Source organism: Hippoglossus hippoglossus, chromosome 23 (genome assembly GCF_009819705.1).
Source record: "Hippoglossus hippoglossus isolate fHipHip1 chromosome 23, fHipHip1.pri, whole genome shotgun sequence".
NCBI classification, from domain to species: Eukaryota; Metazoa; Chordata; class Actinopteri; order Pleuronectiformes; family Pleuronectidae; genus Hippoglossus; species Hippoglossus hippoglossus.
In genome coordinates, this window is record NC_047173.1 from 6,848,048 (window position 1) to 6,863,821 (window position 15,774).

The following is a 15,774-nucleotide window of genomic DNA, read 5'->3' on the forward strand; positions in this document are numbered from 1 at the left end:
TGAAAACCGGCTTCAGGCAATGTTGTTGGAAGGACAAAAGAAAAAAAGATCCTGCAACTGTTTCTTAAAGTGGCACTTCAGCAATTAAGCTCTGCACTTCCAGAAAGGTGGAGGATGAAGGACAGATTTTTCAAAGAATTGGAAAATCATTGCAGTAAAAGCAAAGCTGTCAAATGCACACTAGTGAACATATAATGGCCTTAAAACAACACCATGCCACTTTTTTACCTTCAAATGGCAGCTTCAAAATTAGCTTGATGCGTGGTTTGAATTACGAAGGAGCTAAACCCCTGAAAGCCGACTTTTGGATATTTAAAGGGAAGCTCTGACACATGATCCGTGTTTGTTTCAGGTAACGGACTTTGATTTTCTGTAGAGTGAAGTTCATGAGTCAAGTCTGAAGTCAAGTTATTTGTAAGACTTAGAAGTTAATAAAAAGTTGATTTCCAACATTTGAAAAGGAAACTTAAAAAATGTCTTAAACCTCTTCTGGTTCAGGGAGCTGGGGATCATGGGTAATATCCAGCGTTCAATTGTGTTTCAGTTAATTTTCTACATAAAAAACACTTAATCGCTTGAAGCCCAACAGAATTGATAAGTAAAAAGTTACACAGTGTTGCTTTAATCAAACGTTGTACCTGTGAATGCATGGGGATACAGCTGGGAGCCGAGCTTCTTCTTTGTGTTGTCATCTTCAGTCTTGCTGACAGCGACTATCTCACACACCGGAACAGCGTGACTGTGAGCTGCGGAGATTCACAAAAGAATGTATGAATGAATTAACACTGAGCTGAGGAAGCAATAATCAAGCGGTGATGTTCCTTTGCTGTCACAGTTAGTCTCTGTTATTAGGAAGAAGTCTGTTTTTCACAGAAAGTATAATTACACACACGCATACACACAATGACAAACCAAAGCAGCTGTGGAGTCCTCACAGCAGCACGCACAAAGGACATTTTCATAAAAAAACACCATCGCCTTTGTGAAGATCACAGCTGCTATAATATTTAATCTTTTAAACATTAACAATAATCACATGGCTACGTGTAATATCCAAGGAGTCATCCCCTGACCCTGCTGTTCTCCACGCCGCTGCAGAGTGCTTTGGCATGTTTCAGATCTCCGTTGTAAAACATAACTGTCTCGGCTCAGTCCTGCTTTCATCAGACTCACTGGAAGTCTGTCAGTGTTGGAACAAGCAATAAAATGAACGTGAGGTATCACAAGGCTGAATCCCAAGAGGGAAGGTGGGTGTCTGAGGAGGAACAAAAATGTGCCTGGATTTCCTTCCCATGGAAACGGGATTCAGGCCACTGGGATGGTAAAGTTTGAATGATTTGTTCGTTATTTGGGTGGAAACTTGACCTGGTGAGACTTCTGGAATAAAGAGATCTGAGAATAATAATCTTTTAAGTATACTTTATTCCTTGCAAGGAAGGTCAGACCATCATAGTTCATTACTTGTCATTTGTGTGATGTAGTCGATTCTGGCACAGAGCAGGTCGGCTGCCTGAAGGAGCGCCTGAGAGACCTTAAAGAACTTAAGTGTTCATTTACTTCAATGGGAAGGCAGAGATTAGGAAATTAAAGAGAATTTAGGGAAACGGTTTCTTTTGTTGTTTTCTGCAGTAATGTAGCTGCTGTCAGTCATGGGAGTCTGGACCCTTTGCTGAAATCACCCAGAGTGAGCCCATACAGCCCATGTGAGAACACAAATGGAATTTTACCTGCCAGCAACCAGGAAAAAGGTCTGAACAATTCACGTTGATGACGTTTCTAACACATGACGGGCACAAAACTGGAGGAAGACAAATATCCAGCAGTGCAGGAAATACTCCTACATTTAATTTATGTCAAAGTACAAATAGACTAAATGTACTCAAGTAAAAGTACCACAATAACTTAGATTAGAAGTAACTAAGTACCTGATTTAAATATACTTAAAGTATTAAAAGTTGAATTACTTGCTGAACGTAGCCTCTCCAATACTACATCATTGTGGCTGCTGCAGGAGGCGGAGTCTAATGTTACCTGCCCACTCTGATTGGATCAATGGACCAATCACCCCCTTGTTGTTGATCGCTTTTAAAAATATACAGAGACAATGTGAACGTGTAACAAAATACATTGTAAAACTGTAGTGGAGTATAGAGAACAGATATTTGCTGATATATGTTGTGGAGTAAAAGTGAAAAGTACCTGGATATAAATCTACTTAATACATAACAATTAAGTACAGAAATAAAGTAAATGGACTCTGTTACATCCCACCACTGCAAATATCTCAGGATGAGAAGGAGGCCAAAGATGATGTCAGCTTTCAAATAATTAGATGCGAGAGCTGTTGGCGATAAGACGCCAGCATCAATGTGCTGTAAACACAAACACTGGGCTTTCTACACAGGAATTTATATGTGAAAGCCAAACTTCAAAGTTCATGTCTGAAAACAGCTTATGACACAGAGTGACCAGAGAAAATCCAGGCGAAGGCATTGAAATCACTTTTTAAAAAGACGTGGACTGTAAAAAAAGAGCAACTCTGCAGGGGGAGGGGGACGCTTCGATGCTCTATAGTAGATCTCGCAATATATCTCGCCATTGTAAATAGTTTCTATATCGAGATTCAGATATTCGGGGCGCCCGAGCTCAACCGATGGCTTTGCTACTCACGGAACAAATTCACAAGAGCACTTCTGCACTCGGAGAGGACGATATTACTTGCAAAGAGTTTAACTGACCTCCTCAACTGCATCTCTCTCTCACACGCACACGCACACACACACACACACACACACACACACACACACACACACACACACACACACACACACACACACACACACACACACACACACACACAGATATTCCAGTCTCTCCTACAAATTTATTCAGGTGATATAGTGAAATGGATGGGAGGGAGGCATGACATATTATTTCCCTCCTGGGAGTCTGAGGGAATAGGATTTCATTTCTTTCTCAAATAAAGATGATGCGCCATGCAGGCATGAATAACTTTATGGCCATCGATATTCACACTTTGACAAATAAGAAGAAGAGTTATGGCCGTGTGGGTAATGGCTTTATTTCAGAAAAAAAAAAGAAGAATGAGGTGTTTATTCCCGCTATTTGAAAAATGACACCTAGTGCTCTGCCAAAGTGATAGTTGGTGTTGTATTAAAACATATAATGAATGACTGAAGGTTATTCAGACTTTAACATTCAATCCATTTTCTAAGCTGTTTATCCTGTTGAGGGTCGCGAGCGGCCGGACACTGAACCATCACTGGTGGAGTCGTCCATGTGTCACACATAGAGATCAATACATACAATTAAATTTAGAGTTTTTAATCACACGACCTATATGTCATTAAGCTGAGAGAAAAAAACAGTACATACTGGGCATAGAGCTCTCACCTCTGAATGCTAGTTACAAACTGTACCCGTGTTTTTTACTTAGGTTATGTTTTCATGTGTTGTTTTTTTTACATCCCCCCCCAAGGAGGCAGCATGTTACTGACTAACAGCTGTGCATGTTTACACTGAGTCTGACTGGAAGGGCACATCAGTGAGCACTTTTACTGTCTGAGCTGTTGATTTACGCACAACCGTCCACCTTCCAAACAGCAGGAAGACTCTTCTGCTGCTGTAAAAGTCGTGCAACGTGTACCAACCGACATTTTGACTTATCACCGAGGTGTGCCTACAAAAAAACAGACGCGTCGCATTGATCGGGATGTTCCACTGTGTCGCAAATCATTTCATGCCAGCGTGACTAGATAAGCAGAGGCAGATTATCTTTTGGTGAAACGTTGCACGTCGATGGCGACAATTAAAGTCGCACTGAGCCCAGGATTATAACAAAGTGGAGATGATTCAACACCAAACTTTTAACTGAGTTGTGCCAAAACACTGAGTGGAATATATCAATATCTTATCTTGTATCTTACACAGTTACACGTTTTAAGCTCCCTGGCTTACAGTGACTTTCAAAAAATATAAAAATGCATGAAATATGTTTCTGTGTTCATCTGGTATTCACAACCTGCGGGGTCACTGAATACATACAGCGTCTCTCTCTCTCTCTCTCTCTCTCTCTCTCTCTCTCTCTCTCTCTCTCTCTCTCTCTCTGTCTCTCTCTCTCTGTCTCTCTCTGTCTCTCTCTCTCTGTCTCTCTATCTCTCTCTCTCTCTCTCTCTCTCTCTCTCTCTCTCTCTCTCTCTCTCTCTCTCTCTCTCTCTCTCTCTCTCTGTCTCTGTGCAGGCTGGGCCTATGAACGACTTGGTCAAATTAACACCAGAGACAAGCACAAAGCCAATAATCCCAGTGAAGTGGGTTCGAGGGAAGGAACTGGAGACAATGGCTGACATTCCCACTTTCTAACACTGCTCCAATAACCCTGCCACACACACACTCACAAAGGCATAAACACACAGTAATCCCATCAGCACACACACACCAACAGAGAACGTAGACCCCCCCCCCCCCCCCACACACACACACTCACACTTCCAGGACTTTTTAGCTCAGTGCAGTCCCTATGAGCTACATGCTAAGCCCTCGGCCATACAAGCCAGATCCTCTCGACTCTGCGCTGACACACTTTTCTTTGTGCTTGAAAAGAATCTTAGCGCTGGCAGTCACCCAGGACACTGCACTGCCTTTTCATACCACAGGGCTCAGTGTGTGAGTGTGAGCTGGAGAGAGGACTGCTATCTGCAGAAAGTCCGCTTTTCAGGAACAGGAGGGGAAAGGGGTTTATTCTGCAGTGTCTGCACTCAAAGGAAAAATTGTTTAGTTTAAAACTTAAAATCTGTCCATCCTCCAGTCGAAGGTCAAGCATCGACTAATCGGCAAACAAAAGTCATCGCCTTCGCCTCTGTAAATGCACGTAGAAAAACTCTCTTTTTGTGGAACTCCCCTCTGCCCCTCTGATTTAAAGATCTGCTGCATGACACTTTATGTCTCTTGAAATTGGAATAGAAATAAAGTTCCCCTCCGATAAGTTCTATTCCTGATGGGGACTGCTGATCGACTTTGCGGCTCGCCTTCCCCCAAGCGATATGCCGCCATAGCATCTCATCTCGTTCCTCTCTACACCAGGTCCACGCCTCGCTGCCTGTGCACAACACTTACAGCCAGACCCCCACATTTATACTGTGCATGTGTGGCGTTGCCTGGATGTAAGCATCCCTTTATTTCAATTTATTTTTTCCTTTTCTCTGTGGCTGTGTCCAAAATCACTCTCTAATCACTATATCGTCCATAACTGTCCATAAGTTTAGTGAAATTACTTAAAACCCTATATAATGGACTCATTGCTTCCCACAATGCATTTTGAAAAAGTAGAGTACAACTGCTGGTCACGAAAACAAATGGCGCCGAGGAGAGGGGGCAGCTCGTCTCAGCCTCATCTCAGCCGATTCTACTACTTATATTTGTGGCATTAAAATATGTAATCAGAGCAGAGCAGTGCATCACAGCACAAACTGCGGCAAACTAGTTTATTTTATCTGTACGTCTTTTCTCTAAAAGTATAAAAGCCAAGTGTAAAATAAACATTTAATTTATTTTAAGATCAATTGTTGCTGTACGTCATAATGCTGCGACAATGACGTAATGACAAAGTACTGTCCAAATTTTTTTTAATTTCTTTTGCAGATGAGCTCACTGTGTGGTCCTCTACATGCAAGTCCCTAGATAGTGGGTAGTGAATGGGTGGGTGTTTGTCAGCCCATGATAACTCATATGCACTATTTATCTTATTTGACCCTCTACTTTGGCTATTTTACTGCTGTGATCAAGTTTAAAGCAGGGTTGGTTCACTGAGAATCGGTATGCATTGCCTCCTTGTTAAATTGGAGATGAAAACAAAAAATGCTAGCGCTCTACTTGTATAATGTCATAGCACTTCGCCTCAATAACAAATGTTTGTTTTGTGGCTTTGCAGCTACGGTGATACCTGAGAACACGGATATATTAAAGACTGGTGTTTGGGTCATGTAATACTTTTAAGATGAATGGCATAAATCATTTACTTGTTTTTCATAACTTTGAAATAATCTAAGTTTGACCTTACTGCTGCATCAGTTGCTCCAAAGATTTGAATGTGACAACAGGGCCTAGGAGGACGAGCTCTAACATTTAAGGGACACAAACTAAGAACGATCAGTCACGAGGAGAGCAACCTCCACTGCATGAAAATTAAAAGCAAACAATATTATTGTCATTTCAACACCAGTCAAAGCATGAGTGATTAGTGCGACCTGGAGCGTGACCCTTGGTGTTTGCGTTTTCCCGACTGAGCCCACTGCAAACACTTGAGATTTCTTGGTGGTATTGATATCAGTGTTTTCTTATAAAGAGTTTTAACTGTGAGTTGTGGAAAAAATAAAGAACTTATTTTAAACTTATATCTCACAATGTGCCAGAAGCTGTTTAAATAGAGGTATGCAGACGTAGATGTATAGACTTATGGATATGATTCTATAAATGGTTGCGTACAGGTGGTAATAATAATTTCAGAGGGGCAAATACAGTATAACCTTTAGGGAAATAGGTTTGCTTGTAGAGTTACAGAAGAAGACTGATACCACTCTCACCATACAGATATGTATAATAAGTATAAAGCTACAACCAGCAGCTGGTTAGCTTAGCCTAGCACAAAGACTGGAAACAAAGAAAAATATTCCAGTTTGAAAGATATGGACCCATGAGTCTAAAGCTAAATTAAAAAAAGAATATGGACACTGCGCTGCATCACCTTCAAAATTGCTCCAGCCTCGTTTTCTTGCTTTCAGTTGTTAATCAGTGAACGATTACGTTGATGACTTTCTTATTTCCAGTAAGTCTTATCAGATCCATGTGGTTCTAATGTTTGTCCCTGAGAAGTTTACAAAGTAACACATATCTTTTTTATGTTGGTCTCAGAGTTCTTGGCACACAAGTGTAAACAACCTGTCAGGTTTTGAGTTCAGGTTTCACTTGATCACATGAGAGGTTGACTGCCAAGGGAGTGACGCCAGGTTCACAGAGACGGGCACGTGAAATGAGAACAAGGAGTGAAACAGAGATTCATTCCCCAAGCCTGGCATGTGAAACTGGACCTCAAATTCTGGCAGTGGCACGGCGTCGCTCTGCCCTCAGTGGGAGTGTAATCCCTCGCACTGGCATTGTTAGTGCCTTTCTCCACTGAGCCCGACACATCTGAGTCCTCAGGGGCCAGGGTGCGACCGCTTTCCACTGCAGCCACATGAGATGGATTAACACCTGCGCTTCACAGTGAACACAGTTAAAGAGCCATGACTGGTGTGCAGATATTTGCACAATCTGTGAATTTGTTATGCACATGATTGTTTACACCAGTGACTCATTAAAATGAGGCAGATTGTGTGAATCTACAGGTGGTGACCTGTGTAACCAAGCGGTGATTATTACTTCTCAGAGGGCCTGTCGGTAAAATTAAGTCTGGGTAAAGTCTGCATAGGAAATTTAGATGAAATATGACCTCCGCTCACTGATAACTACAATCTGTGATCTGTTGTTGTGTCACTCCAGCTTAATCCTATATGTGATAATGTCGTCCCCCCCCCCCCCCATTCAGGTGTAGGACAGAGGCCACTAACTATTGTAGTGTTTTTTTAAGAATGTCTATTATAGGACGAAGTTAAGCCTAAAGTTAAAATCAGTAAAGAGGCCGAGAGTCAAGCAGGACTCGTTTGACAGCCACTGATCTTGGTAATAACTTTATCCGATAACAATGGAACAAAGAGGATCTTTGTGTAAATGTAACAGAGCTCATGAGGTTTTGGTAGAAACACAATCCACCATGTAATATCAGGAGTATGGCTCTTACGTTTTTTTTTTTGCTATTTTGTTTCAGTTTGGATTTCCCCCGACCCCTTACAGGCTGAAGGCTGTGAAGGCTTGGCTCAGTCAGACCCAAAGGACCCAATGGTGACATGCATCTGCACTTCTTGGCGACCTATTTGGTTCTAGAAGCTTTGTTTGCATAGTAAGGACTTGTAGGGTTCGTTTTTGAACTTCCGTTGCAGGAGAATTCACAGCAATGCATTTGCAAACTAACAGCAATTTTTTTTACAGGTGCTTGAAAAAACTAAGTTGCACCATCGACTCCTGTCTCTAAACTGTTGTTCACCTTTAAGTGAAGCTTTTTATATCCTGACATAGAAGGTCAATGAGCAGCGGACGGTGCAACCTATTTACAGTACATAAAGGACAATGGGTCTCCACTTCCTCCCTTTGAACAAAATGACGATTCAATTTCTGAGACACGGTACCTCCACCTCGCACTTTTGACGTCATTTGGAGCCACAGTTTGTGCAGATTTCTGTGATTGTGATGCATTAGTCTAATAAACTACCCCAAATGCCAGAAATCATCTTTGAAAAAATTGTATTTGATGTGTAATTGCATTTTTTTCATTTGCTTTTATTTGTTAAAGGTGGGTTTTATGACCAATACTGCAGCCAGCCACTAGGGGGTAATCAAAATGATTGTGCTTCACTTTTGGCAGCTGTCATGTCATCCTTTTTCATTTACAGTCTATGATGCAATCATTGTAGTAAATAAGCTCTGATTAGCTTCCACTCCTTTGGACGACACAGTCAAGACAGCTTGTTGCTGTTGGTCAATGGTGCATATGCCTGTGTCAATGTTTACCAAAGTTGAATTTGTCATAAAACAAATTGCAGATTTATGTTGCCCCGCGACCAAATCCTCTGATAAAATTTTTATTGGGTCAAAACGCAAGTGGTTTCACCAACTTTAACTGACTTTAGCGACAGTTATTTAAGTTCTGATTTAATTAGTATAAATTTTGGATCGCGTTTGGTATCATTACGCTGATTCAACGAGTACCTGCTGAAATGTTTTGATTGGATTCCTGATCCTGCTCATCCTGCTTCCCTAAAACAAGATGGCCTCCCACCTTACAGGATTCTCCTCAAAATAACTGCTTACTCATAAAGTCAACCTAACGTCTTCGAATTCCTCATCACACCCTCGATGCTTTTGGTGTTGAAGTGACCCAACCCTAACCGTAAAGGAAAATTATAACGTGCATGTGAAATTTGGAAATGATTTTACTCTAATGGATCTTAATTCAGCTTAATTTATGAAAGTATGTTTGTCCACAAGAGTTGATGTTTGTTTACAAGATATCTGTGACAGCGCGGCGCCTGCCCTTCGTCATCTTTTAGTCGTCTGACAACACGAAGCTGTCATCATATTCACATTCTGCTGTTGTCCTCTGCACCCGTCCCTGTACACAGTGGATCAATATGTAATCCCTTTATTGTTACTCTGGTTTGGCACTGACAATGTGTTAGAGGACAAGCCAGTGCAAGCTTAAGAAAATACTTACTTAGGCGTTCCAACACCGTTTCTGTTGTGTTTATGTCATTCCTGTTTTGCTCGTACATACTGTATACCGAGTGACATGCGACGCAGGTGGAAGCGAGGAGATAAGACTCAACTGAGGGTGTGATAAAACTGTTTATGTTCTTGGGGATTCAACCTAATATTTAAGATTATTTGGCCCCTTGCTGGATGTAAGTGGAAGCAGGGTCCATTTAAGTAGTTCTAGTATAACCAAACAATGTGAGCTATTATCTGGTTTCCATTTCTAGTTTGACCAGGATTTGTTTGCCTGCAGGTAAACAGTCCCTGTGGAGAACAAAAGAGGCGGAACACATGAACTGAAAGGCATAGTCTATCGGCTTTGTAATTTATCTGTATTCACATGTCGTCTCGATTAAATAGCAAGAAAAGGTAACGCTTTTTGTGTTTTGTTTGTGTTCGACTCGTATGGTCAAAGAGTCTCTGAGACTCCACAATATTACACCCAGAGGCTAATTCATCATAAGGTGATAGCTGAGGGGCTCCGACATTGTTCTTCAGGTAATTGTATAGAGTAATTAGCTTTAGAGATCCTATTCTTTACTTTTATTGAACATAGTCTCGGGTAAATGCACACAATAAGGTATAAACCAGTGCAGTTTACCCAAACTCCAGCTGTCGTTTTCTGGCAGCGTTTATTTCCCTGTATCTCTCTCCCTCCCTCTGTAGCTGTCTCTCAATGTACAGACAGGGCTGTGCATTGAGCACCAGCTTTAGATTACAAAGCACAGATCTGCCTGGGTACACATGGCAGTGAGCTGTCAGACAAGACGTGGATTTCCCCCCAGGTGCGCCGGTTTTGTTAAGCCAATGCTTAGGCAAACAGATGGAGGAGAAAGGGCAGCCAAGGTGGAAGGGATAACAGGAGAACAGCCGCTGGAGGTGCAGTGGTACTGTCAGTTCACTACCCATGCCAAAACGAGTACCAGTCAATTATAGCCAATTAAACTGGATTCTCTGTAATTGTCGTGAGCTTCTCTTGGATTTTTGCACTGCTGTGAATTTTAGTGTATCTTTAATTGTATCTGGGGTTGGCAGGAAAAGTTCCGGATAATGTCCAGACATTTGTGTCCTCAAAAACAACCCCTCTAGAAATATTCTGGACATTTTTCAGTGTGTGTCCGAAAGCAGCTTTATGAACTAATATCAACAGCAGTTGAATAATCCATCACTTCCAGACGACTGGCTGAAATACCTTGACATTTTGTACAGACATTTATGGTCCCTTGAGGATGAACCCTAATTGTTCTATCGACTAATAAAGCACAACAAAAAGATTTAAAAAATGTCACTCAAATATCCTACTGGATAGACTTAGACCAAAACATTTTTACGAATAATATGTTGACTTTATGAAGGGATTTTATCAAAGAGACAATTCTGTCCTGTATCACCATGATTTCCAAGACTTGCAGTAAGGGAGTGAATCCTTCGTTATAAGACATCAGATGTATATCCAGCTCTACCTCGCGGAAAAGCAAATATCTAAACCCCCCCTGGCCAGGAGAAATGGCCCGGCTCAGAGGGCCTCAGGAAGTACTCCTCGCTAAGCAAAGAGATTTGGAGGGAAGGCGAGACGCTCTCTACAGCATATGCCATGATTTATTCTAGATTTACTCTAGACTCGGAGATCATGCCTCCTCAGTGGCTGGATTTGATGTGTGTATCTGTGACAGTGAGTCTTTTTGTGGACACAAATAACATGTGACTAGGGATACCCTGTCTGGTGCTCCACTCAGCACATCTGACTGACGCATGCTCTGATTCGGGCCAAATCCACTTAAATATCAACCAGTAACACACACTACTGCTGTGTAAGTCAAAACATCAAGGCCAGAGTGATGTGCACTGCTCAAAACAATTCATCTGGACATGTAGGGCACTTGCACATCAGTTTGATGTTTGGGTAAAAATGGAAAATACAGGCTGAGGAAGACTTGTCTAATTTGAGTCACGCTGCATGATTTTCTGCGAGGATGAACTTTTCCTTACCTCTCGCCACTCATTCATTCTCTAAATGTTTCTTGATAGAAAAATTTGTACCAGCCACCACGTCTCTTCCTATCTACTATATTTCTCCCAGTGCCCCGGCCTGATTTGTCACACTTTTTATTTTTCCTTTTCAGTAAACTTAATTGAAAAATTAGACGGTAAGCGGCAAAGAAAATTAACCCATCCGGCTCCTGACATACTTCTTCATCTGCGGTATTTGAGCTCAATTTGTGACCGTGTAAGTGAGGAGCTGGTGTCTAAACACACCAAACAAAAGAGAGGGAAAAAATCCACCAGCTCGAGAGACATATCTCAAGGACATTCATTTCACCTGATAGACTCAGACAGCTGTGAAATTTGGGCTGTTCCAAATCTAAGGTAAACACAGACAGGGAAATACCCACACACAGGCAGGGAAGCGTGGAGTGTTTCACCAGCCGATGACGTGAACAACATGTAAAACACTTGGAGCCCAGAAACAGCGAGAAACCATATCTCTACTACAGTAACTGATTAACTCCAATGTATCAGCCACGAATGAGAAACCAGAATCTGCCATTTTCGCTTTCAAGTTGTTTGATTTTCTCAGAAATGAAGGTGACACCATTCCTTTTCTTTAACAACAATGTTTATTGTAGAAGAAATTATGTATTGTGTATTATTACTGGCAAACATTCTTTGTTTGATTCCTAACTCAAGTGTGAACTGAACTGCTCTTGTCACAATGCTTACTGGGGGGGGGGGGGGAACTTTGGTGTCGCTGCGTTGAGCATAGACTCAACAAATGAAAGTCTTTATGGCAGGTTATTATGGGGCACTTGATACCACTTTGAGGAAGGTCAATGGCCGGGTTTAAACTCCAGTGTGCAGTGCCAGCTGTAATCACACCTCTGGATGTGGTAGAGCAATTGCAGACCAGGGACCTCATCTAGATGAACAAACATTAGCCCCGGGAGGTCATAGGGACGTCCAGATTAAATGGTTTCCGATAGAAAGGATGGAAAAGACCAAAGTTTGGGACACTGCTCTGCAACAGCAGTGAAAGTAAAGAGAATTTAAGATACATACCGTTGATCCAGTGTATGCTCAGAGTCTAGCTTGTTTAGAACTTGGAAGGCGGTGCGTAGCTGTCTGTTGACACAACATGTGAGGTCGGTCTTCAATATAAGAATAGAACTTAAGGAAGAGGGACATTTTTGAGGAGAAACCAGCCTCTGAATTTCAGAAAAAAAAGTTTTATCCCCAAAAATGTCCGAGCTTGGAACCTTTCTGAAGGTTCAATCGGCATTGACTCTCAGGTTTTGAATCGGCTTCGGCAATAATTTGAAACGACAGTGAGGTGAGGAGTGTCTCTGTGTGTTCATGATGTCGAACATGAACCATCAGGGAAAGAAAACAGAGATCAAACTTCCCCACTGGCAATGGGAAAAGAGTTAATGACCTATTTTTAACTGTGTTTACCCATATTTAAAAACATGCATACGTGATAATTTGGGTGTAAAAGAGGTATTACATTCCTCTCGTGGCAAACAAGAATGAGGACGCAGCAGCTCCAGAGATGTTATGATGAGGAGATACAGTCTTTTTTCAGATCTTGGTCTGGTATTTGTGACTTGGCACATTCTTAACATACAAACTCATAGGAAAGCATTTTTTACTTTTTTGCCGGGGCCTGTATGAAACCCGCTGACTGCAATCTTAGAAGTAACCAGCTTGTTAGCTTTTGCCAATAAATAAGAAACAAATTGCTGTTTTTTTTGGTTTTGCTCATTCTCCGTATGAGGAAGCTGTAGACTGTGAACCCATATCTGATGCGTGGCTGGGAGAAATGTCAACGTCACTGCACCTGGAGAGACTGAGATTATATAATGAAGATAAAAGACGATATGGGACCCTGACGTTAACTGGAGGTGGGAAATAAAATGTTGAATCTGATGTGAAGAACCTAGCTGTGTGTCCCTTTTTGTTATCACCACCATATACCTACTTTAACTGCGACTTTGGTTATAACTGTGTTATGCGTGATGTGCTGTGTTACTTTTTTATTTTCTTCCTTTTCTTCTGTCAGTTTGTAATCTGGCTATGCAGGAAAAAATAAACACAATTATGAGGGGGAAAAATGACATTTGACAACCATGTGCAAATAAAACTACGCCTCGATTTATGCACCATCATCTCAGTGTATTGTCACTCACACAAATAATGTGAAGGCACTTTTCAGAGTTCAACAGTCTAATTTGCTGTATCTGCACATCAGGGCTTTGGCTCCGCGGTAGAAACATAAATCACAGTGCGCTGCAGGAACATTTACCCTGGGGGGAGCTTCCTGAACTTATATGTTTCAGAAGCCTTTGGTGGAAAAGCACATTGTGTCTGTGTGTGAAGTTTCCCCTCAGTTATAAGTAGCTACGAGCTGGTTTCAGATAACTGGTTTATTTAATTAGGTAGAGACATTCAAACATAACGTTCGCCTCAGCCTGTTAAAACATTTGTTGAACACAAATAGCTATCAGCTACGTAAGTAGAACGTCACATGTTGGAGCAGAAATGGAAAAACTAACAGCTTTAGGAGGCCGTGTGACACATATGTAAAACAAGTTGTGATGTTAAGTAGTTACAATGCATAATAAAAGGTTAAAATGAGTCTAAAATGGTAAAGAGTTGGTACAATACACTCCAGCTTTGAGTCAGAGTAAACCCAGAGGTACGAATGAATGGATGTAGTATTGCATGTAAAGCTCTTTGAGATGCATTTCTTGTATGAAAGGTGCCATACAAATAAAGTTTATTATTATACTATTATCATTATTAAGAGAAGAAAAATCTTATCTCCTGCATTTTCAAGTTCTACGTCAGTTTGTCTTTCTCCAACTCTCCTGGATAAATACTCCAAACTTCTAGTGACCGAGCTGAACCCAGGGGCTGCTGTTCTCACGTATTGGAGATGTTCAAAGGGCTGACTGGGGCAGAGGGCAGCTTTCATGCATGAGTCTGAGTGGGGGGGGTGAATCCACTCCTATCCTGGGAGACTTGCATCAAATGACTGTCAGCCTCTGGTAGTGCTCGCTTGTAAGAAACAGGGTCTGCTAATTGTCTCTGACTGAGAAGCCTTGCACCTATGTGACCTGCTGCTGTCAGTGAGCAGACCCCGACCACTGCTACTGCCTGACCTGACAGCTGCTGCTTCAACGCGATCCTGACAAAGACAGCTCTTATATCCACGAGCCAATGATTTACAGGGGGATCGTTCCATTCGTATGCTGTGCAACACTGTGTACACTCGAGTTGTTTAGCACGTGTTCCTGAAGTTTAGAGACACGACACAGAAGCTGTTTCGCGTGGAATCGAGACAAAATCTCAATCACTCACCGGTTCCGGATAAACTGCTGAATCCTGAGCTTCGCTTTCTGCTCCGGTCAGTGTCCTTCCAGCCCAAAACACTGTTGTTCAGGGCCACCTCCACCTGCCTGTGTCCCCGGAGGAGCCTCGAACACAGTAGCCGCGGCTGCTTCTCCATTACTGCGCCCACGCGTGTTGCTCTATGGCCCGGTTCTTGTCATGTCCGCTTTGGCACGGCACGGCACGGCTCCTGGGCGCGTTGAGTGAGGTGAGGAGTCCGGTGAGTGAGCCCGAGCTGACAGGAGGAGAAGGGACCACAAACCAAGATCGTCTGTGAGCGAGATGATCCAGCACTCCAGCAGTTAAAAAAAAGTAAAACCGGCCCACATCCGGCTGCATATGTATTAAAGGGCTGGGCGATATAGAAATGATATCAAGATAATAATAATAACACAGTAAATGTGCTTTACAAGTCAAAGCAATTTTATTTACAAAGCTCCTGTCATAAACAGTGCTGCACAGAGACAAGAAAAAACAACAGACACAAAATTAAAAAAAAAGTTTAAGATCATTTTCAAGCAAAATAAAAGATAAAGATTTTTAAAAAAGAGGTAGTAGAAATAAAAAGGATAAATCTATATCACGATTTAGAAATAAGTTGGGAGGTAAAATGAATGCAAATGAAGTAAAGTAAAGCAGTGATGAATGAAAAAGTTTACAACCTGCAATGGTCAATGCCAATAGCAGAGGTGAGGTTTGCAGGAGCTGAAAATAGTGTCAGAGTGATAGCTCCTGGCTCTGTGAACAGACACGTCTATCAGTAGCTGCAGGGACACGCAAACTCTGTATGACTCAGAGCTGCAGGGAAGCTGGGTGCTTCCCTGCAGGTCAACACAGTACAGGACTTATCTCAACCTGTCCTAACACTCAGACACTGATCATTATGACATGAACACAACGTGAACACAAGTTATGACTAAACTGTGTTGAAGTTGTTTGGCACCGATGTTTGTGTGTTCACCTCAA

General features: G+C 41.9%; 1 protein-coding gene across 2 annotated transcripts in view; it reads right to left on the reverse strand.

Moving 5' to 3' along the window:
• The window catches only part of cerk (ceramide kinase), a 53,484-nt gene extending 38,421 nt beyond the window's left edge, over positions 1–15,063 (reverse strand). For both annotated transcript variants that reach the window (XR_004613067.1, XM_034578223.1), the window contains exons 1-2: positions 14,779–15,063; positions 639–746 (exon numbers count right to left, since the gene is read on the reverse strand). Coding sequence is in view for 1 of the 2 variants with exons in the window: in XM_034578223.1 (XP_034434114.1) it covers positions 639–746; positions 14,779–14,926 (256 nt within the window). In the remaining variant the exon portion in view is untranslated. The remainder of the gene's footprint in view (positions 1–638; positions 747–14,778) is intronic.
• Positions 15,064–15,774: the final 711 nt, after the last annotated feature.